Source organism: Leucoraja erinacea, chromosome 22, assembly GCF_028641065.1.
Source record: "Leucoraja erinacea ecotype New England chromosome 22, Leri_hhj_1, whole genome shotgun sequence".
NCBI lineage: Eukaryota > Metazoa > Chordata > Chondrichthyes > Rajiformes > Rajidae > Leucoraja > Leucoraja erinaceus.
Genome location: NC_073398.1, coordinates 4,953,981 through 4,978,100, shown reverse-complemented (window position 1 = coordinate 4,978,100; position 24,120 = coordinate 4,953,981). Strand labels below are relative to the sequence as shown.

General features: G+C 50.3%; 2 protein-coding genes across 2 annotated transcripts in view; one reads left to right on the top strand and one right to left on the bottom strand.

Annotated features, from left to right (window-relative positions):
- itpr2 (inositol 1,4,5-trisphosphate receptor, type 2) overlaps positions 1–24,120 on the bottom strand; it is a 387,486-nt gene that overhangs the window by 119,108 nt on the left and 244,258 nt on the right. The gene's annotated exons all lie outside the window — the stretch shown is intronic.
- sspn (sarcospan (Kras oncogene-associated gene)) lies at positions 756–22,185 on the top strand. The gene is made up of 3 exons (XM_055652817.1): positions 756–1,141; positions 11,390–11,476; positions 19,809–22,185. The coding sequence occupies exons 1-3, from the start codon at positions 860–862 to the stop codon at positions 20,172–20,174; spliced, it is 735 nt and encodes a 244-aa protein (XP_055508792.1). The 5' UTR covers positions 756–859; the 3' UTR covers positions 20,175–22,185.

The following is a 24,120-nucleotide window of genomic DNA, read 5'->3' as shown; positions in this document are numbered from 1 at the left end:
CCTGGAGTTTAGAAGGTCGAGGGGGACCTCATTGAAACTTACACATCAATGAAAGGCACAGATAGAGTGGATGTGGAGAGGATGTTTCCACTGGTGGGAGAGTCCAGGACCAGAGGTCACGGCCTCAGAATTAAAGGACACTCTTTTAGAAAGAGAGTGAGGAGGAACTTCTTTAGTCAGAGGGTAGTTAATCTGTGGAACCCATTGCCACAGAGGGCTGTGGAGGCCAAGTCAGTGGGTATTTTTAAGGCAGAGATGGACAAATTCTTGATTAGAACGGGTGTCAAGGGTTATGGGGAGAAGGCAGGAAAATGGGGTTAGGAGGCAGAGATCAGCTATGATTGTTTAAGAAGGAACTGCAGATGCTGGAAAATCGAAGGTAGATAAAAAAAAATGCTGGAGAAACTCAGTGGGTGCAGCAGCATCTATGGAGCGAAGGAAATAGGCAACGTTTCAGGCTGAAGAAGGGTTTCGCCCCTAAACGTTGCCTATTTCCTTCCCTCCATAGATGCTGCTGCACCCGCTGAGTTTCTCCAGCATTTTTGTCCACCATCAGCTATGATTGAACGGCGGAGTGGATGGGCCGAACGGCCTAATTCTACTCCTATAAACTTGTGAACCTACAGCAATGGAAGTGCAGTTTTTGGTGGGGTGCGAGAATCCCCCTAGTAGCCCCCTCCCCACTGACGGGAATCTATATGTGGGACCATTGCAAATGCTTTCCATATTTGTGCAGACCAGGCACACGTTGTGAGAACGCCTCGCCTCCCACCCCACCCCGTCTCCCTCCCTCTCCCCGCCACCACCACCACTCCTCCAGCAAGCGGGACCGGACAGGACAGGACAGGACAGGACAGCAATGGGAGCGGAGAAGCCGAGCAGCGGAGAGGAGCGGGGCAAGGACGCGGAGGCTGCCCGGCGGCAGGGCGGCGCGGCGGGGGACAAGGGCAAGGGCAAGGCGGGCCGGGACAGCAGGGACAGGGAGCCAGACCCGCACAAATGCTGCGGCTGCCGCTTCCCGCTACTCGTCGCCCTGGCACAACTGCTGCTGGCCATCACCATCACCGTGCTCGCCTTCATCATGATGACCCTCAGCTCCTCCTTGCTGACCAGAGACACCCCTTACTGGGTCGGCATCATTGTAAGCTGTTTTGTTTGTCTTTCCCAACATTGCTTCGCATGCAAGCCAACAGATTTCCAGCAAGATTGCTGAGCCCGTGTGTGTGTGTGTGTGTGGGTGTGTGTGGGCATTAGCAGAGAGGCAACGTTTGAGCGAGGGGCGTTTGCATTTGGCAAGTGACTTCTCATCCAAGTAAACAAGTTCAAATGGCGACACTGCCGCTTGTTCAGTGGTCAGTGTTAACTTTAATGTCATTTCACCGAGTAGAAGAAATTGTTTCTCATCACTTTTTGTCAGTGCAACTAATAAATACATACAACTTAAAAATTATCATAAATCTATTTTTATTGAAATTGAACCATGGGTTCTGTCTGTACGGAGTTTGTACGTTCTAACTGGGATCGTGTGGGTTTTCTCCGGGCGCTCCGGTTTCCCCCCACACTCCAAAGACTTACAGGTTTATAGCCTAATCGCCTAAAATTGAACTAAAAACAGACATTCAAACCGAACAGTGACTTTAACTTGACAGGTTTCTAGCTGTCAAAGTTTGGGCGAGGTTAGATGTGGGGGTGTATGTGTATGGGGAGGGGACACATTTTTATTGCTTGTGGGAAGAAGCTGTGTAGCATCCTGCTGGTTCATAGACAGGGGATGCATTCATTGTGAGTGCCGTGTGGGACAATGTGCTCCACGCGAATAATTACACGCGGAATCTAAGATGAGTACTAGAATACAGCATAAGAACAGGCCCTTCGGCCCATAATATCCCTGCTGAGCATGGCATGAAGCCACGTTAAACTCATTCTATGTAAGAAAGAACTGCAGATGCTGGTTTAAATCGAAGGTAGACATAAAATCCTGGAGTAACTCAAAGGGTGAGACAGCATCTCCAGAGAGAAGGAATGGGTGACGTTTCAGACTGAAGAAGGGGCTCGACCTGAAACGTCACCCATTTCTTCTCTTTAAATGAGAAACTCATATAACTGTATCAACTCATTCTAGTTTAGTTTAGAGATACAGCGCAGAAACAAGCCCTTCTGCCAACCAAGTCCGCGCCGACCAGCGATCCTCGTACACCAACACTATCCCACACACACACGGGACAATTTTCAATTTTACCGAAGCCAATTAGCCTATGAACCTGTAAGCCTTTGGAGTGTGGGAGGAAACCGGAGCACCCGGAGAAAACCCACACGATCCCAGTTAGAACGTACAAACTCCGTACAGACAGAACCCATAGTCATGATCGAACCGGAGTCTCTGGCGCTGTTAGGCAGCAACTGTTACCGCTGTGCCAGGTGCGTTCCAGGATCTGTGTAAAAAAAACTTGCCCCCTACATTTCCTTTAAATTCAAGTACATAAGTGATAGGAACAGAATGAGGCCATTCAGCCCATCAAGTCTATTCCGCCATTCAATCATGGCTGATCTATCTCTCCCTCCTAACCCCATTCTCCTGCCTTCTCCCCATAACCCCTGACACCCGTACTAATCAAGAATCTATCTATCTCTGCCTTAAAAATATCCATTGACTTGGCCTTCACAGTCTTCTGTGGCAATGAATTCCACAGATTCACCACCAGATTTAAACGTTGCCCCTCTCACCTAGATTCATAGAACAGTCCAGCACAGGGTCAGGCCCTTCAGCCCTGCATATCCATGTGCCTATCTACAAGCCTCTTATACAGCACTATTGTATCTGCCTTCACCACCACCCCTGGCAGCTTGTTCCAGGCACCCACTGCCATGACTTTAAAGCAAACATGCCCTCACATGTCCTTTAAACTTTGCCCTTGTCACCGTAAAGCTGTGTCCTCTTGTCTTTGACATTTTCTTCCTGGGAAAAAAAGTTGTGTCTGTTAGGGCGGCACGGTGGCGCAGTGTTATACAGGAGTTGCTGCCATTACAGCGCCAGAGACCCGGGTTGGATCCTGACTACGGCTGCTGTCTGCACGGAGTTTGCACGTTCTCCCCGTGACCCACGTGGGTTTTGTCCTGGATCTCCGGCTTCCTCCCACACTCCAAAGGCGTACAGGTTTGTAGGTTAATTGGCTTGGTATTATTGTAAATTGTCTCTAGTGTGTGTAGGATAGGGCTACTGTGCGGGGATCGCTGGTCGGCGAGGATTCGGTGCGCTGAAGAGCCTGTTTCCGCGCTGTATCTCTAACTCAACTATCTTCATAATTTTATATACTTCTATCAAGGTCTACCTGCAACCTCCGATGTTCCAGTGTAAATGATCCAAGTCTGTTCAATGTCTCCTCATAGCTAAATACTCTGTAATTCAGAGAACATTCTGATTATGTCACACTGGTCACCAATGGTAATGTTTCTGAAAATGTGTCTCTCTTTGGTGTACATTTGCGCTTACTTTCACCCACTTTAAAAAACATCCTGCATTAGACAAGCCCTCATTCCAGTAAAACAGAGGCACAAGAGTTGGATAAAACTCTTAAAGACAGCGGAGTCAGAACCAGGGGCCACAGTTTAAGAATAAGGAGTAAGCCATTTAGAACGGAGGCGAGGAAGCACTTTTTCTCACAGAGAGTGGTGAGTCTGGGGAATTCTCTGCCTCAGAGGGCGGTGGAGGCCGGTTCTCTGGATGCTTTCAAGAGAGAGCTAGATAGGGCTCATACAAATATGGGGAGAAGGCAGGAACGGGGTACTGTTTGTGGATGATCAGCCATGATCACAGTGAATGGCGGTGCTGGCTCGAAGGGCCAAATGGCCTACTCCTGCACCTACTGTCTATTGTCTAAGAGACTGCAGATGATGGAATCTTGAGCAGAAAACAAAGTGCTGGAGGAACTCAGTGGGTCAGGCAGCATCTGCGGAAGGAATGGACTGATGGCGTTTGGGTCGGGAACCCTGACCTGAAACGTCGCCTGTTGTTTTCCTCCAACAGATGCTGCCTGGCCTGCAGTTTTCTACTGACTAATTGAGCACTTAGACACTTTTAGTAATTCAAAACAGTAAACACCAACCATATGTGACCATGGTTCAAATACATTCTGCCATTATTTCCTCCAAATAGTTTTTAAAACAAAGTGTGTTGAATATGAATGTTAAACATAGTAAATGCCTACTATGTTCTGTGTACTGAAACAGAACAAGAATTTCATTGTCCTATCCTGGACACATGACAATAAACTCACTTGAACACTTGAACTTGAAACTAGCCAGTTTAGGAAGAGGAAGGGAACAGGGTTTTGCTCTGGCCACTGCCCAGTGGTCGAATGAGGCATTCTAAATTGCTTTGACATGTGTAAATTGGAAGATTTTCACTAGAAAATGCCACTGATTTTATTTTATGTGCTCCATCCTAAAACCACTCTGTGGGGGCAGCGGTAGAGTTGCAGCCTTACAGCGTCAGAGACCCGGGTTCGATCCTGACCACGGGTGCTGTCTGTATGGAGTTTGTACGTTCTCCCCGTGATCTGCGTGGGTTTTCTCCGGGTGCTCCGGTTTTCTCCCACACTCCAAAGACGTGCAGGTTTGTAGGTTAATTGGCTTTGGTAAAAATTGTAAAATTGTCCCTAGGAGAATTGTAGGAGTTTAGTTTACCCACTGAGTGTTAGTGTACAGGGTGATCAATGGTCTGCATTGACATGGTGGGCCGAAGGGCCCTTTTCCGCGCTGTATCTCCAAACTCTAAAATCTAAAGTAAAGTCTAAACATTGAATATTTAGTGTGTAGAATATTAGTGTACTCGCCTCAGTGGGTAAACTAAACTGTGAGCTGACAAATGAAATATAGGGAATATTAGTAATATATATTCTAATAATATATTTATAATATATTTATAATATATAGGTGATATAATCTTTAATTCAGCAAATAATATGTAGGTGATCAGATATATTGTATGAGGTGCCCTTGATAGTGTAGACTGCCATTGAAACTGTCATCAGTTTGCTATATAGAGTGTTACAAGTTTGCACAAACAGTTTTCATTCCAAATTTTTTTTTTTTTTTTTAATTTCAAAATAGACTTTATTCAATTGATAAATATATACAATTCCTGGACCATTCAAACAAACAAAATTCATCCGACATTTTCGGAGACTATACAAATTTTTCCAATACAATATTTTTACATTTGTCAAATTTCACCAATCAGTCCCCCACCCGTGCCACTCTGTGGCCCCTGTCCAAGTAATAAATATATACAATGTTTACACAGTGCGAAAATTCGCTCTGCTGGGTGGTGAGCAACGCTCGGGCAGACCAAAGAGCGTCTTTCACCGAGTTGATGACCCTCCAGCAGCACTCGATGTCAGTCTCTGAATGTGTCCCTGTTTTCATTCCAAATGTGAGCTTGGAACTAGACCACAACGAGGAGTGAACCATATTTGCATGTCTTATCCAAAATCTAAGTTTACTATCTGTGAAGGCACCCTCACTCCGGGCTGACTTGGAATATTTGTCTTTGGGTGATATAGTCCAAGCCAGAAGTACAAGCCATACCTCTCCTGATAATGAAAGTCATTGGGAGATTGAATATTTCGAATATAAAATAAAATTACGGCAACAAATGTTAATTGAATTCTCTTTAGTAGGGGACGAGGATAATTCATTTGTGTTTCTACAGAAGAGGCCACACTTCAATATCTTACTGAAGATGGACACAAAGTTTCGGAGTTACTCAGCATCTCTGGAGATAAAGGACGGGTGATGTTTCCGATCGGGAACCTTCTTCGGAAAGTTCGAAGAAGGGTCCCGACCCGAAACGTGACGCTGAAGAAGGGTCTCGATACGAAACGTCACCCATTCCTTCTCACCAGGGGTGCTGCCTGGCCTGCTGATGACCCCAGCACTTTGTGTCTGTCTTCGTTATGAAGCAGCGTCTGCAGTTCCTTCCTGCACATTGCAGCTCCGAGCCCCTCATAGCTAAAATTGTAACATTTAGTCGTCAAAGGCAGATAGACATTTGTTTTGTGTTGCCCTCATTTGCAAAAATAATGAATTCCAGGTTTGCGATCTCCGTTGAAGCCAGTCGATTTCTCATCCTGTCTTGCAGAGTGTTGCAGAGTGTTGCAGTTCGCAGAGTTGTTGCCTCGCAGCTCCAATGACCAGTCGCTTTCAGGGTGGAGTTTGCACGTTCTCCCTGTGGTCGTGTGGGTTTGCTCCGGATGCTCTTATCCCCCTCCCCCCCCATATCCCAAAAAATTCCAGCACAAAATATAGGCACTGTAAACTGTTTGCTGGAGTTCGGGTGGAGAAGTAAGGGGAACCTGGGTTGAATAAAACGGGTTAGTGTGGCATGATGGCTGGCATGAACTTGATGGGCTGAAGGGCCTGTTTCCCAGCTCTATAACTGAAGGTTTGAGGGTATTGGGTTCAATTGCTCTCTAGCCCCAGAATATCGTGAGAATAACCCAGTGGTATAGTCTGGTTCATACTGAATAGCTGAACAGTAGCAGGGTCTACATTGCTGTGGGACATTAGGCTGTTCAAAATGAATGCCAACCTGCTGGTCTGTGATAAGGCAAGTGACATATTGCTTGCCTTAAAAGGGGTGTTTGCAAAATATTGTAGCAGTTCATTGTGGAGGAAGGAATTGCAGATGCTGGTTTACACCATGGAAAGACACAAAGTGCTGGAGTAACTCAGCAGGGTCAGGCAGCATCTTTGCACGGCGGCGCATCAGTAGAGTTGCTGCCTTACAGCGCCAGAGACACCGGTTCGATCCTGACTACACTCGCTGTCTGTACGTTCTCCCAGTGACTGCGTGGGTTTTCTCCGGGCGCTCCGGTTTCCTCCCACGCTCCAAAGACGCGCAGCTTTGTAGGTTAATTGGGCTTCGGTAAAATTGTAAATGATCCTTCGTGTGTGTAGGGTAGTGCTAGTGCGGGCGGGGATCGCTGGTCGGTAGTCCGCATTGTATCTCTAAACTAAACTAAAGTCAAAGTTGAAGAAACTCAGCGGATGAGGCGGCATCTATGGAGCGAAGGAAATAGGCAACGTTTCGGGACGAAACGTTGCCTATTTCCTTCGCTCCATAGATGCTGCCTCACCCGCAGAGTTTCTCCAGCATTTTTGTCTATCTTCGATTTTTCCAGCATCTGCAGTTCCTTCTTAAACTAAAAGTTGAAGTCAGTTTATCTTGGCATCATGGACGTTGTGGGCCGAAGGGCCTGTTCTAGTGCTGTGCTGTTCTGGTAGGCACCAGCCAGTGCTCGGTTATATTAAACCACTGCGGTAGTGTTGTTCACCCCCCCCCCACACACACACACACACACACATCCTGACAGCAAACATTAAACCACTTCCATCTTGCACCATTTCCTCCCACATGGCCAAGAAACCTTCCCTCTTGTCCGCTTCGATTTGCAAATCAGTCTCCCCATTGCCAGCGGTCTGGAAGTGAAGAAGAGGGAGGGCCGTAGGGGTTTTCACTTCATTGCCTACGGCACAAAGGCATTGCCAACTTTCACTTCCAACGCAGGCTCTTTGTAAGGGGCCTCACAAAGGGAATATTAAAGTACGTAGCCTGGAGATCCTTACTAATTATCTGCAGTGTCAGCCCGTCCAAAGCTGCATGTTCGCGCTTGGTCAGCTTACACCCCAGCGCTTTGGACATTGATTTCTCGAACTTCAATTAACCCTTGCTGTCCCTCTCTCTCTCTCGCCATCTCTCCCCCTTCCCAGTTCTCCGACCAGTCTTAATTATGCCCCTGTCCCACTTAGGAAACCTGAATGGAGGTTTCTGTGCGGTTCCCGGAGGTTGCAGGTGGTTGCCGGAGGTTGCAGGTAGTGGAAGCAGGGTAGGGAGACTGACAAAAACCTCCGGGAACCGCACGGAAACCTTGGGGTGGGGCGCAAAGTCCCCAGAGGTTTCCGTTCAGGTTTCCTAAGTGGGACAGAGGGTTAAGGAAACCTGTCCCACTTTCCCATCAGAACTGCCCCCTCCATCGACTCTTTTAAGTCAAGACTAAAGACTTATCTATACTCCCAAGCCTTTCCTGCCGTCCTCTGAGTGAGGGCTACATGTATATATGTATGTAGTCTGCTTTGTTGCGCTATTCTTATAACAACTGTAAAGCACTTTGGCCAACGAGAGTTGTTTTTTAAATGTGCTATATAAATAAATGTGACTTGACTTGACTTGACTTGACTTGACTTGACTTGACTTGACTTGACCCAAGGTTTCCATGAGGTTCCCGGAGGTTTTTGTCAGTCTCCCTACCTGCTTCCACTACCTGCAACCTCCGGCAACCACCTGCAACCTCCGGGAACCGCACGGAAACCTTGGGCGGGGCGCAAAGTCTCCAGAGGTTTCCGTTCAGGTCTCCTAAGTGGGACAGGGGCATTACTGTCTCCGACTACATTTTATCTCTGTTTGCTTTGAGCAGAGATTAAAATAAAAGCAGCTAACTCCCAGCTAACAATGAACTATTCACATTGTCCTAGTCTCACACCAAGGTGATGTCTCTCCCTCTCCCATGACATCAGTCTGATGAAGGGGCTCGACGACACCCATTCCTTCTCTCCGGAGATGCTGCCTGTTCCGCTGAATTACTCCAGCATTTAGTGTCTATCATCGGTTTAAACCAGCATCTGCAGTTCCCTCCTACATGTCCAGCGATCATAGTTCAAGTGTGATTAGAGTTGAGGGACTACTAGAGTACGGGCAGCTTAAAACCCAATGGTATATTGATATTTGTGCATGAACAGTGATTTCTCCAACTTGCTTTCCCTCTCTCTCCATCCCTCCCCCACACTGGTTCTCTGACTAGTTTCACTCTTCGCCCGATTAATTTTACTGTTTGTATGCCTCGTTGAAGCTTCCCCTCAGCCAACGATGAACTATTCTAAGGGAGTAACACAGTGGGTCAGGCAGCATCTCTGGAAAGAAAAGGAATGGGTGACGTTTTGGGTCGAGACCCTTCTCCAGACCATTCTCCATTTCTGTCGGTTTCACACCTTACATTTTCTTTCACCCCTTCCAGACCAGATTCCCTCTCCCTGACCCTCAGTCTGAAGAAGGGTCTCGACCCGAAACGTCACCCATTTGCGTCTCTGCAGAGATGCTGCCTGTCCCGCTGTTACTCCGGCATTTAGTGCCTATCTTCGGTGTAAACTGCAGTTTAGTTTAGAGATACACCGAGGAAACAGGCCCTTCGGCCCACCGAGTCTGCGCTGATCAGCGATCCCCGCACATTAACACTCTCCTACACACACTAGGGACAATTTACAATTATACCAAGGTAATTAACCTACAAACCCGTACATCTTTGGAACGTGGGAGGAAACCGGAGCACCCGGGGAAAACCCACGCAGGGGAGAACGTACAAACTCCGTACAGACAGCACCCGTGATCGGGATCGAACCTGGGTCTCTGGCGCTGTAAGGCAGCAACTCTACCGCTGCGCCACCGTGCCACAAGTTACTTCCTACGCTAGAAAACGCAGCCTGGAGATCCCTACTAACTCTCCGAGGTACCACCCCATCCAAAGTCCCCTGCTCATTGTCCAGGCGTTTTTAGAGATAAGGTTAAGAATTTTAATTGAAATTATTCTGGCAACCACGTTGACTATGTGGGAAGGAACTGCAGATGCTGGTTTACACCAAAGATAGACACAAAGTGCAGGAGTAACTCAACGGGGCAGGCAGGCAGGCAGGCAGCATCTCTGGAGAAAAGGAGTAGGCGACGTTTCATAGAAACATAGACAATAGGTGCAGGAGTAGGCCATTCGGCCCTTCGAGCCTGCACCGCCATTCAATATGATCATGGCTGATCATCCAACTCAGTATCCTGTACCTGCCTTCTCTCCATACCCTCTGATCCCTTTAGCCATAAGGGCCACATCTTAACTCCCTCTTAAATATAGCCAATGAACTGGCCTCAACTACCTTCTGTGGCAGAGAGTTCCACAGATTCACCACTCTCTGTGTGAAAAAGACATTCTCATCTCGGTCCTAATAGACTTCCGGGCCTGGACCCTTCTTCAGATTGCTTTGTAGTGCCAGAGAGAGAAGGAGGCATCTCAGAGGGGGAGCAGTGAGAGAGGGTGTTGTCGGAGTGAGGAGGAGAACTTCTTCAATGTAGGCCCACCTTGAGGAGAGTTTGCAGTGGGGCAGACACAATGTGTAGGAAGGAACTGCAGATGCTGGTTTAAACTGAAGATAGTCTGGCTCAGTCTGAAGAATGGTTCAGACCCAAAACGTTGCCTATTTCTTCTCTCCAGAGACGCTGCCTGACCCGCTGAGCTACTCCAGCACTTTGCGTCCATCTTGATTATGTGCGCCACAAGGAATGTATTTCATCAGTTTTTCACATGGTCAGGATGTGGATTGATTGCTTCGGATGCTGCCTGTGAGAAATAACACTGCATCTTGGTCTATGAAGGCCAAGCATCGATCAGACTCAAAAGCCAGCATGCACCCAAATTGCCAGATAGATGTGCGTAGACTGACCCGTACATTCTACAAAGGGCACCATTAATGTACTAAGCAGATTCCGTTGCAGAATAATGTCCCTGTAGATTAGTAGCACAGCACAGTGGTGCAGTGGGTAGAGTCGCTGCCTCACAGTGCTGGTGACACAGGTTCGATCCTGACCTCGGGTGCTGTCTGGGTGTGGAGTTTGCGTGTTCTCACCGTGACCTGCGTGAGTTTCCTCCGGGTGAGAGTTTGTAGTTTGTAGTTGGCCCTCAGGAAATGGTGCAGGGGGCCGATGAATAATTGGGATTAACGGAGAACTAGTGTGAACGGGTGATCGATGGTCGGCATGGACTGGGTGGGCCGAAGGGCCTGTTTCCATGCCGTACCTTTCAATCAATCGGTACTTTAGAAATATTGTTTTCCCAGTCCACATAATGGAAGCAGAGTAAATATTTGACACATGTAAAGTGTTGATATTTATTTAGTTTAGATTAGAGATACAGCGCGGAAACAGGCCCTTCGGCCCCCGAGATTGTACCGACCACCAATGCCCGCACATTAAACCCTCTCCTACCAACACTGGGGACAAGTTTTACATTTACCAAGCCAATTAACCTGCAAGCCTGTACGTCTTTGGAGTGTGGGAGGAAGAAAATCCACACAGGTCACGGGGAGAACGTGCAAACTCCGTATGGTCAGCACCTGTGATCAGGATTGAATGAGGGTCTCTGGCGCTGTAAGGCAGCAACTCTATCGCTGCGCCACCGTGCCACCCAATTCTAAACTTAATATTTAGCTGAGAAGGAGGAAAGAGGCTGTTTAATAAACTACATTAAAAAATGACTTTGTAAATAGTTCACTGATTATAATTTTTAATTTGCAGATGTGCGTGGCTGCGTTGCTTGGGCTGTACATATTCTGCGTTACGTACGAGATCGATGAACAGACGGTTCGCCAGTTTATAGTGAAGGTAATGGATGACTGACGTGGTTTTGGTATCAAGTCAAACTATTCAGCACCAACCCAGGATTGTGTGACACCCATTAACGCTGGTCTGAACAAGGGTCTCGGTTTAAGGTGACGGGGGAAAGAATTAATAGGAACCTGGATTTAATTTAGTTTAGACATACATCGTGGAACCTGGCCCTTCAGCCCACCGAGTCCATACCGACACGCAATCCCCGCACACTAACACTATCTTACATGCACTAGGGACAATTGACATTTATACAAGCCAATTAACGTACAAACATGAGATCGACACAAAAAGCTGGAGTAACTCTGCGGGACAGGCAGCATATCTGGAGAGAAAGAAGGGTCGCGACCCGAAACGTCACCAATTCCTTCTCTCCATAGATGCTGCCTGTCCCGCTGAGTTACTCCAGCATTTTGTGTCTATCCTCGGTTTAAACCAGCATCTGCAGTTCCTTCCTACATACGTGGTTGATAACTGCTTGTTTCCAAGATGGAGCCCAACCCAGGCGACTATTTGCGTGCTTGCCACGGAAGCAGATCTACAATCACGTATTACAATCGCTCCACACACTTAAATCGCTACTCCGACAGCAACATTTTTTACTTTAGCTATGCTATCCACTGGAAATGGCTCGATTGTAATCATGTGTAGTCTTTCCGCTGACTGGATCGCACGGAAACAAAGGCTTTTGTTGCATTCCAATTTCCTCGCCACTCCACACACGTGCAGGTTTGTAGGTCAATTGGCTTTTGTAGATTTAGTTAAGTTTAGAGATACAGCACGGAAACATGCCGTTCGGCCCACCGAGTCCATGCCGACCAGCGATCCCCGCACATTAATTCCTAATTTGAGGAAGGACATTCTTGCTATTGCATGAGTGCAGCGTAGGTTTACAAGGTTAATTCCCGGGATGGCGGGACTGTCATATGCTGAGAGAATGGAGCGGCTGGGCTTGTACACTCTGGTGTCTAGAAGGATGAGAGGATATCTCATTGAAACATATAAGATTGTTAAGGGCTTGAACACACTAGAGGCAGGAAACATGTTACTGATGTTGGGGGAGTCCTGAATCAGGGGCCACAGTTTAAGAATAAGGAGTAAGCTATTTAGAACGGAGACGAGGAAACACTTTTTCTCACAGTCTGTGGAATTCTCTGCCTCAGAGGGTGGTGGAGGCAGGTTCTCTGGATGCTTTCAAGAGAGAGCTAGATAGGGCTCTTAAAAATAGCAGAGTCAGGGGATATGGGGAGAAGGCAGGAACGGGGTACTGATTGGGGATGATAAGCCATGATCACATTGAATGGTGGTGCTGGCTCGAAGGGCCAAATGGCCTACTCCTGCACCTATTGTCTATTGTCTATTAACCCATAGTGGCTACACTATGATGGCATTCCAAGTGCAGTTGGAGAATAAACATCATCAGATCAGAACCAGAATTTAAATAAGAGCCATTATAATGTTATGAGGCAGGAGTTGTCTAAGCTGGAGACACAAGAGACCACAAATGCTGGAATCTTGAGCAAAGAAATGAACGGTTAGATGAAGTTCTTAGTTCAATTTAGTTTAGTTTAGAGATACCGCGTGGAAACAGGCCCTTCGGCCCACCGAGCCCGCACTGACCAGCGATCCCCATACGCTAGGGACAATTCACATTTATCCCAAGCCAATTAGCCTACAAACCTGTACGTCTTTAGAGTGTTGGGGGGGATGCAGGAGATCTCGGAGAAAACCCACGCAGGTCACGGGGAGAACGTACAAACACCGTACAGACAGCGCCCGTAGTCAGGATCGAACCCGGGTCTCTGGCGCTGTGAGGCAGCAACTCTACCGCTGCGCCACCGTGCCGCCCTACAGGCCAACAAGTCAGGTGTCATGTTGTCTACGTTGGGTCAGCAAGCAGATGGGACAGTAGGTGAATAGGTGACAAATCTTCAAAAGTTGCAGCAGCATCTTGCACGCTTGGCCAGGGGGGCTGAGAAGTGGTTGACGATGGAATTTAAAACAGAGAAATGTGAGGTGTTATATTTTGTGGTCCAACATGGCCAGGACCTGCGCGGTGAATGGTAGGGACTCTGGGATGTCGTGTAGATCAGAGGGTTCAAGCAGTTCAGGGACATAGTTTCTCAAAAGTGGTATCACAGGTAGATAGGGTGGTCAAAAACTACTTTTGCCACTTTGGCCTCATCAGTCTTGAGTATAGAAGTTGGGCGGTCATATTTCAGTTATATAAAATATTAGTGAGGCCATATTTAGAGCATCGTGTTGTGTTTTGGGCATTGAATATTGAGGTTGGGAGGTCATGGTGGTGTTATATAAGACATTGATGAGGTTATATTTAGAGTATTGTGTTCAGTTTTGGGCACCATGTCATTAGCAAGATGATGTCAAACTGGAAAGTGAGCAGACAAGATTGACGAGGATGTTGCCAGGACCCGAGGGCCTGAGCTATAGGGAGAGGTTGAGCAGGCTGGGACTATTCCTTAGAGCGCAGGAGGATGAGGGGTGATCTTATGGAGTTGGGCAAAATCATGAGAGGAATAGATCAGGTAGAGACGCACAGTGTCTCTTGACCAAAGTCGGGGAATCGAGAACCAGAGGACATAGGTTTAGGGTGAAGGGGAAAAGATTTAATAGGAACCTGAGTGATACCTTTTTTACACAAAGGGTGGTGGGGGTATGGAACGAGCTGCCGGAGGAGATAGCTGAGGCAGGGACAATAGCAATGATTAAGAAACATTTAGACAGGCACATAGATAGGACAAGTTTAGAGGGATATGGGTCAAATGAGGGCAAGTGGGACTAGTGTAGCTGGGACATGTTGGCCGTTTGGGGGCAAGTTGGTCTGAAAGGCCCGTGTCCACACTGTATCACTCCATGACTCTAACCCTGTAACCCCGTGGCCTGTGATGCCTTTACTAATCAAGAACAGTCCATGATTCTGTCAGATGACGGGCCTGTCAGCTGCTCCGCTCCCTGCAGAAGGGAACATTAAACAGTACTGGATGGCACGGTGGCGCAGCGGTAGAGTTGCTGCCTCACAGCGCCACAGACCCAGGTTCAATACTGACCACGGGTGCTGTGTGTACGGAGTGTGCACGTTCTCCCCGTGACCATGTGGGTTTTCTCCGGGAAGCTCTGGTTTCCTCCCACACTCCAAAGCCGTACAGGTTTGTAGGTTAATTGGCTTGGTATAAATGTAAATTATCCCAAGTGTGTGTGTTGGATGGTGTTAATGTGTGGGAATCGCTGGTCGGCACGGATTCGGTGGGCCGATGGGCCTGTTTCCATGTTGTATCTCTAATCTAAACTAAACTAAACTGCACTACACTAAGCTAAGCTAAATAAATGTAAATTGCCCCTAGTGTGTGTAGGATAGTGTTGGTGTGCGTGGGTCGCTGGTCGGCGTGGACTTGGTGGGCAGAAGGGCCTGTTTCCGTGCTGTATCTCTAAACTGAACTAAACAAAAAATACTGAGATAACTCAGTGGGACAGGCGGCATCTCTGGAGGGAAGGGAATGGGTGACGTTTCGGGTCGAGACCCTTCTTCAGACACAGTGTTCTGTGGCTGAGGTAGGATTAGGGTTGTGCAGGTCAGTTCATGAACCTGTCCAGATCAGTTCAAGAAAGTAGCTGTTCCTGAACCTAGTGATGAGGGACTTCAGGCTTCTGAACCTCCTGCCACCATTAGCAGGGTAAAGAGGACACAGCCCAGAGAGGGTGGTGATACTTAACTATAGAATAGCCTTCTTGAATCAGTCTATCGGGTTATATAGTCCTGAGGCATGGAAACGGCCCTTTGACCCAACTAGCCCATGCCAACCAAGATGCCCCATCTCAGCTCAAGAAGTGCAGGTACATAGTTCCTCAAAAGTGGTAGATAGGGTGGTCAAAGACTACTTTTGGCACTTAGGCCTCATCAGTCAGACCATTGAGTATAGAAGTTGGGCGCTCATATTTCAGATATAAAATATTGGTGAGGCCATGTTGTGTTTTGGGCATTGAATATTGAGGTTGGGAGGTCATGTTGCTGTTATATAAGACATTGGTGAGGCCGCATTTAGAGTATTGTGTTCAGTTTTGGGCACCATATCATTAGCAAGATGTTGTCAAACTGGAAAGTGCGCAGACAAGATTGACAAGGATGTTGCCAGGACCCGAGGGCCTGAACTATAGGGAGAGGTTGAGCCGGCTGGGACTCTATTCCTTAAGAGCACAGGAGGATTAGGGGTGATCTTATAGAGTTGGGAAGCTCCGGTTTCCTCCCACACTCCAAAGACGTACCGGTTTGTAGGTTAATTGGTTTGGTATAAATGTGTGTGTAGGGTAGTGTTAGTATGTGGGGGTCGCTGGTTGGCTTGGACGTGGTGGGCCGAAGGGCCTGTTTCCACACTGTAGTAGCCCCCTCTCGGTCATGACTGACCATGGGTGATGCATCCTGTTTGTCGGATGCAAGCCTGGGCGATGTCATTTGGAGGACAGGCTGTTGCCCATGCAGCACGTCCCCCCTTCTCCACGTCGCTGATTGAACCAAAGGAACAGCAGGGCCGTTACAGTTTGGCACCAGCGCCATCGCAGGAGCTGCCAGAGCGAGGTTAAACTGCCTTAGGGGCTCCGGCTCCGGATTTTCTTGAGGTTTACTCCTGGAGCTTTTTCCATGACTGGATAAGGCCACAAGGCAGTGGAGGTTCTAAATCAGAGCGTTCCCTCTCCGAGATGGACTGCCTTCCCAGGCTGACGAGCCCCATCTGCCCGAGACTCGTGGGGGTGGGGAGCGTCTACCTTCCCGTGCCGGTCTATAGCACCCGCCCACTGCCCACTGCCCAGTCCACTGCCCACTGTCCACTGTCCACAGCCCACTGCCCCACTGCCCCACTGCCCACTGCCCACTGCCCCACTGCCCACTCCCCCACTGCCCACTGCCCACCCCACTGCCCCACTGCCCACTGCCCCACTGCCCCACTGCCCCACTGCCCCACTGCCCACCCCCACTCCCCACTGCCCCACTGCCCCCCCACTGCCCCACTCCCCACTGCCCCACTCCCCACTGCCCACTGTGCCCCACTGCCCCACTGCCCCCACTGCCCCACTGCCCCACTCCCCACTGCCCCCACTGCCCCACTGCCCCACTGCCCACTGCCCCACTGCCCCACTGCCCACTGCCCCCCCCCACTCCCCACTGCCCCACTGCCCCCACTGCCCCACTGCCCACTGCCCCACTGCCCCACTGCCCCACTGCCCACTGCCACTGCCCACTGCCCCACTGCCCACTGCCCCCCCCACTGCCCACTGCCCACTGCCCACTGCCCCCACTGCCCCTGCCCACTGCCCACTGCCCCCACTGCCCCACTGCCCACCCCACTGCCCACTGCCCCACTGCCCCACTGCCCACTGCCCACTGCCCCACTGCCCCACTGCCCCACTGCCCCACACTGCCCACTGCCCCCACTGCCCCACTGCCCACTCCCCCCACTGCCCCACTGCCCCACTGCCCCACTGCCCCCACTGCCCCCACTGCCCCACTGCCCCACTGCCCACCACTGCCCCACTGCCCCCACTGCCCCACTGCCCACTGCCCCACTGCCCCACTGCCCCACTGCCCCACACTGCCCCACTGCCCCACCCCCCCACTGCCCCCACTGCCCCACTGCCCCACTGCCCCACTGCCCACTGCCCCACTGCCCCACTGCCCCACTGCCCCACTGCCCCACTGCCCCACTGCCCCACTGCCCCCACTGCCCCACTGCCCCACTGCCCCACACTGCCCCTGCCACCCCACTGCCCCCACTGCCCCCCCACTGCCCCACTGCCCCACTGCCCACTGCCCCCACTGCCCCACTGCCCCACTGCCCCACTCCCCCACTGCCCCACTGCCCACTGTCCACTGCCCCCACTGCCCCACTGCCCCACTCCCCACTGCCCCACTGCCCACTGCCCACTGCCCCACTGCCCCACTGCCCCACTGCCCCCACTGCCCCACTGCCCCACTGCCCCACTGCCCCACTGCCCCACTCCCCCACTGCCCACTGCCCCACTGCCCCCCACTGCCCCCACTGCCCACTGCCCCACTGCCCCACTGCCCACTGCCCACTGCCCACTGCCCCACTGCCCCACTCCCCACTGCCCCACTGCCCCACTGCCCCACTGCCCCACTGCCCCACTGCCCCACTGCCCACCCCCACTGCCCCACCACTCCCCCACTGCCCCACCACTCCCCACTGCCCCCACCCACTGCCCCACTGCCCACTGCCCACTGCCCCACTGCCCACTGCCCACCCCCACTGCCCCACTGCCCACTGCCCCACCACCCCACTGCCCACTGCCCACTGCCCCTCCCCCACTGCCACTGCCCACTGTCCACTGCCCCACTGTCCCACTGTCCCACTGCCCCACTGTCCACTGTCCCACTGCCCACTGCTCCAACTGTCCCAATGCTCACTGCACTGTCCACTGCCCACTGCCCACTGCTCAATGCACAATGCTCACTGCACACTGCCCACTGCCCACTGCACCCACTGCACAATGTCCACTGTCCCACTGCACAATGCTCACTGCACAATGGTCACTGCACACTTTCCGCACTGTATCTCTAAACTAAACTAAATGACTATAAATTGTCTCAAGTGTGTAGGATTGTGCTAGTGTGCGGGGATCGTGGGTCGGCGTGGACGTGATGGGCCGAAGGGCCTGTTTCTGCGCTGTATCTCTAAACTAAACTAAACTAAACTGAACTGCCTGTCCTGCTGAGCTAACTCAGCGGGACAGGCAGCGTCTCTGGAGGGAAGGGAATGGGTGACGTTTCGGGTCAAGACCCTTCTTTGGACATAATGTTCTGTGGCTGAGGTAGGATTAGGGTTGTGCAGGTCAGTTCAAGAAATGGCTGCGGGAAAGCAGCTCTTCCTGAACCTGGTGATGAGGGACTTCAGGCTTCTGAACCTCCTGCCACCATCAGCAGGGTAAAGAGGACACAGCCCAGAGCGTGGTGATACTTAACTATAGAAGCTGCCTTCTTGAGTCAGTCTATCGGGTGATAGAGTCCTGAGGCATGGAAACGGCCCTTTGACCCAACTAGCCCATGCAAACCAAGATGCCCCATCTCAGCTCAAGTAGTGCAGGTACATAGTTTCTCAAAAGTGGTAGATAGGGTGGTCAAAAACTACTTTTGGCCCCTTTGGCCTCATCAGTCAGACTATTGAGTATAGAAGGTACGCAAAATTGCTGGAGAAACTCAGCGGGTGCAGCAGCATCTATGGAGCGAAGGAAATAGGCGACGTTTCTGGGCCGAAACCCTTCTTCAGACCCTTCTTCATCACTGCATTGTGCAGTGGATAGTGGGCAGTGGACTGGGCAGTGGACTGGGCAGTGGGCAGTGGGGCAGTGGACTGGGCAGTGGGCAGGTGCTATAGACCGGCACGGGAAGGTAGACGCTCCCGCCCCCACGAGTCTCGGGCAGATGGGGCTCGTCAGCCTGGGAAGGCAGTCCATCTCGGAGAGGGAACGCTCTGATTTAGAACCTCCACTGCCTTGTGGCCTTATCCAGTCATGGAAAAAGCTCCAGGAGTAAACCTCAAGAAAAATCCGGAGCCGGAGCAAGATAGATAGATAGATAGATAGATAGATAGATAGATAGATAGATAGATAGATAGATAGATAGATAGATAGATAGATAGATAGATAGATAGATAGATAGATAGATAGATAGATAGATAGATAGATAGATAGATAGATAGATAGATAGATAGATAGATAGATAGATAGATAGATAGATAGATAGATAACCTTTTATTGTCATTCAGACCGAAGTCTGAACGAAATTGCAGCAGTCATACATATAATACCATAAAATAAAACAACAATAAACACATATTAACATCCACCACAGTGAGTTCACCCAGCATCTCCTCACTGTGATGGAGGCAAAAGTCTTAGGTCTGCAGTCTCTTCCCTCCTCTTCTCCCTCTGCGATGGGGCGATACCCCCCCGGGCGATGTTAAGAACAGTCCCGCGGCTCAAACACCGCGGCCCGGGGTGGTTGAAGCTGCCGCCCGCCAGTCCTGCAGACGCAGACGCAGTCGCTGGCCCACGGCCGAACCCCGGACTCAGGCCACCACCGCCAGAACACCGTCCCAGCCACCCCCACATGAGTACTGCGCCGTCTTCAGCCTCGGGCTGAGTATAGAAGGTGGGCGGTCATATTTCAGTTATATTGGTGAGGCCATATTTAGAGCATCGTGTTGTGTTTAGGGCATTGAATATTGAGGTTGGGAGGTGATGCCGCTGCAACAGAGTAAAGTCCATGTGCTTTCCTTACCCCCCCCCTCCCCCGTAGCTGGTGTACTTCCTGCTCTGCACCCTGGGCCTGATCCTCAGCGTCTCAGCCGTGGCCTTCGCTGGAGACCACTTGAATCAGATGAGCGGCTTCAGCTGCCACATGGAGCCGGACCACTGCGCCTGCACCCAGGACCCCGAGGATGAGATCGCCCGCGCCTTCCTCTACCGCGACGTCTCCGACTGCGAGGTGGTGACCGGCACCGTCAGGCTCTTCCTGCTGCTGCAGGTGGTCCTCAACCTGGTGCTGGCCCTGGTCTGCCTGCTGGGCTGCTACCTGATGTGGAAGCACAGGTACCAGGTGTTCTTCGCCGGCCTCCACTTCCACCCCTTCAAGAGCCCCACTCAAAAGCCGCAGAAGGTCTAGTTTCCAACGTCTGCTGCAGACAATGCATTTCGTTGTCTCTGTACTGTACACTGACAATGACAATTAAAATTGAATCTGAATCTAAGGCATTGCTCCCAATATTAAAGGTGGACAAAAATGCTGGAGAAACTCAGTGGGTGAGGCAGCTTCAATGGAGCGAAGGAAATAGGCAACGTTTCGGGCCGAAAACCCTTCTAGGGAGCAAAGGAAATAGGCAACGTTTCGGACCATAACCCTTCTATGGAGGGAAGGAAATAGGCAACGTTTCGGGCCGAAACCCTTCTAGGGAGCGAAGGAAATAAGCAACATTTCGGACCATAACCCTTCTATTGAGCGAAGGAAATAGGCAACGTTTCGGGCCGAAACCCTTCAGGGTTTCGGCCCGAAACGTTACCTATTTCCATCCCTCCATAGAAGCTGCCTGCACCCGCTGAGTTTCACCAGCATTTTTCATCCACCTTCGATTTTCCAGCATCTGCAGTTCCCTTTGTGACCACTCCCAAGCCTTTCACAACGCAAGGCCCGGTGCTTACAGAGGGGGCTGTGAGAACGTGTTTCTTACGCAAGAACGCGTGCGGCGAGGAAGCACAGATCCAAGTGGGCACAAGGAACTGCGGATGCTGGTTTATGGGGAAACTCCCCCCCTCCCCTCCCCTCCCCACACACACAAAGTGCTGGAGTAACTCAGCGGGTCAGGCAGCATTCCCGGAGAGCCATGGATAGGCGACGTTTCAGGGTTGGGCCTGAAGAAAGACCCCGTGCTGGAAAAGTCGCCTATCCGTGATCTCCAGACGTGTTCCCTGGCCCACTGAGTTAAGGGCCTGTCCCACTTGCGTGTCGTTTACGCGACATCATATACGCGTCACGCACGGTGCATATTACACGCGCATGGTGCCTGGTGACGTAGGCAGTGACGCGCGGTCTCGAGCGGCGCCCCAGGATTTTGGGACGTACAAGATCTTCTCCCGCCACCCGCGTGACGCGCCAATAACGCCCTAGTGAGACATGCCCTCAACTCCAGCACGTTGCGCCATTCAGAACGTGGATAGGCGATGTTTCGGGTGGGGACTGGAGAAGGGTCTCGACCTGAAAGGTCATCTATTCACGTTCTCCACAGCTGCTGCCCGACCGCTGAGTCACTCCAGCACTTTGTAGTTTTTTTAAACTTACAGAGTGATATTCTTGCAGGCGTGTCCGAACACTATCGTAGGCTGCCTTTTAACACTGTTGTATGTCTGGGCAACAACTAACAAACTACACTTTGCTCTCAGTAAAACCCCGTGAGAATTTTTAAACACACTAAAAATAAAAGGTTACACTGTGTATGAAGGAACTGCAGGTGCTGGTTTAAACCGAAGTGTCAAGACCCTAAACGTCACCCATTCCTTCTCTCCAGAGCTGCTGCCTGTCTCGCTGAGTTATTCCAGCCAGCTGTTTGTGGCCGTCAAAGATTAAATTGTAAGTTGTTAACTAATGAAGAGTTTAAATGCAGACTATTCAAAACTGCAGATGATGGCATCTTGTGCATAAAACAAAGTGCTGGAAGAACTTAGCAACAGGGGTGTAAATGGACAGGCGATGTTTCGGGTCAGGACTCTAGTTTAGAGATAGAGCGTAGAAATAGAGTCATCAGCCCAAAGTCGGTGCTGACCAGCGATCTCCCATACACGAGGTCTGTCCTACACACTCGGGACAATTTTACAAGCCAATTAAGTCACAAGCCTGCACGTCTTTGGAGTGTGGGAAGAATCCTGGGGCACCCGGAGGAAACCCACGCAGGCACAGGGAGAACGTGCAAACTCCGTACATGTTATAATCTCTGCCTTTCATCTTGCCGAGTGCCTTGACAGAGGTCCGGGGAACTCACGCACGCACCCACGCACAAACAAACACATAGACACATAAACACACAAGCACGCACACACAAACACGCACACACAAACACACACATAGACACATAAACACACACGCACACATACACAAACACGCACAGACACATAAACACATACACGCACGCACACGCACGCACACACAAACACGCACATAGACACACACGCACACACACACACACATACACATGCACACACAAACACGCACATAGACACATAAACACACACACGCACGCACGCACGCACACACAAACACGCACATAGACACACACGCACGCACAAAACACACGCACGCACACACAAACACGCACATACACACATAAACACACGCACGCACACACAAACACACACATAGACAAATAAATGCACACACAAACACGCACATATACACAAACACACACACGCACCCATGGACGTACACACTGCACAGCGGTAGAGTTGCTGCCTCACAGCGCCAGAGACCCGGGTTCGATCCTGACTACGGGCGCTGTCTGTACGGAGTTTATACGTCCTCCCCGTGACCTGCGTGGGTTTTCCCCGGGAGCTCCAGTTTCCTCCCACACTCCAAAGGCGTACAGGCTTGTAGGCTTAATTGGCTTTGGTAAAATTGTAAATTGGTTCTAGTGTGTGGGATAAAGCTGAGTGTCGAGGGGTCGCTGGTCGGCGTGGACTCGATGGGTCGAAGGGCCTGTTTCCGTGCTGCATTTACCAAACTAAAACTCAACACGCATCAAGATCTCGAAACACGCAGTTAACATTATCCCACGCAGTGCCAGTTACAAGGAGACTTGCACGAGCAAAACCAAGCTGCGATGAACACATGCAATAGTTTAATGAGTGAGTCAGTGGTCAGAAAGTGTCGCTGCCTCCCACACAGTGAAACCAGAGCAGTGTGAGTGTTTATAACCTTGTCTATTTCTGTTTGTTCCAAACGGCCAGGGATTTATTTAGTGTCTGCGAGTCCCCTGGGGGGGTAGAAGAGGGGGGCCACACAGGGAAGGGGCAATATCCCTACTTAAAAAAAACCATTTCAACAAAGTGAATCTTTAACTGAAACACTTAAAGTGAGACACTTGGAATACACATGTCCTCTGATACAAAATGATTACATGCACCCTGTCACTCTCTTCTGAAACCAATCGAATACATACACGTTAATGGCCCTGTCCCACTTAGGCGACTCTTTAGGCGACAGCCCGGGACTGGTTGTAATGGAGTTCACCCACGACACGTGACGGCAACTTACGGCAACAAAAATTGTCAGTGTCGCCCCAAAATTTTCAACATGTTGAACATTTTGCAGCAGTCGCCTGATAGTCACCCAATAAATCGCCTAAAAGTGGGACAAGCCCATAATACAAAACGACTCTAACCTTGCAGCATCTCACCTACAGAGCATTTTCAAAGGTGTCATTGTTACTTTGAAACACTTTCTTTGCTTTGACATGCATCCACTGCTTTTCTGTTTATTGTATCCAGACGTTTGCAAATGTGTTTGTATCTTACAGCCTCCTTGCAGTGATAGGAGCAGAATTAGGCCATTCGGCCCATCAAGTCTACCCTGCCACTCAATCATGGCTGATCTGCCTTTCCCTCCCAACCCCATTCTCCTGCCTTCTCCCCATAACCCCTGACACCCGCACTAATCAAGACTCTGTCAGTTTCTGACGTAAAAAATAGCCAATCACATGGCTTTCACAGCCGCCTATTGCAATGAATTCCATAGATTTTCCACCCTCTGACTAAATAAATTCCTCCTCATCTCCTTTCTCCAGGTTTATGATTTTATTCTGAGACGATGGCCCCTAGTCCTAGACTCTCCAACTAGTGGAAATGTCCTCTGCTCCTTCTGCCTTCTCACCCCATCCTGCACCTAATGTAGGATGAAGCATGCACGTCATGGCAACCAACCATAATAACAGGGTAGTCAGCATTAGATCCACACCACTCTCAGAGAACGAGGACGGCACGGTGGCGCAGCGGTAGAGTTGCTGCCTTGTAGCGCCAGAGACCCGGGTTCGATCCTGACTACGGGTGCTGCCTTTACCGAGTTTGCA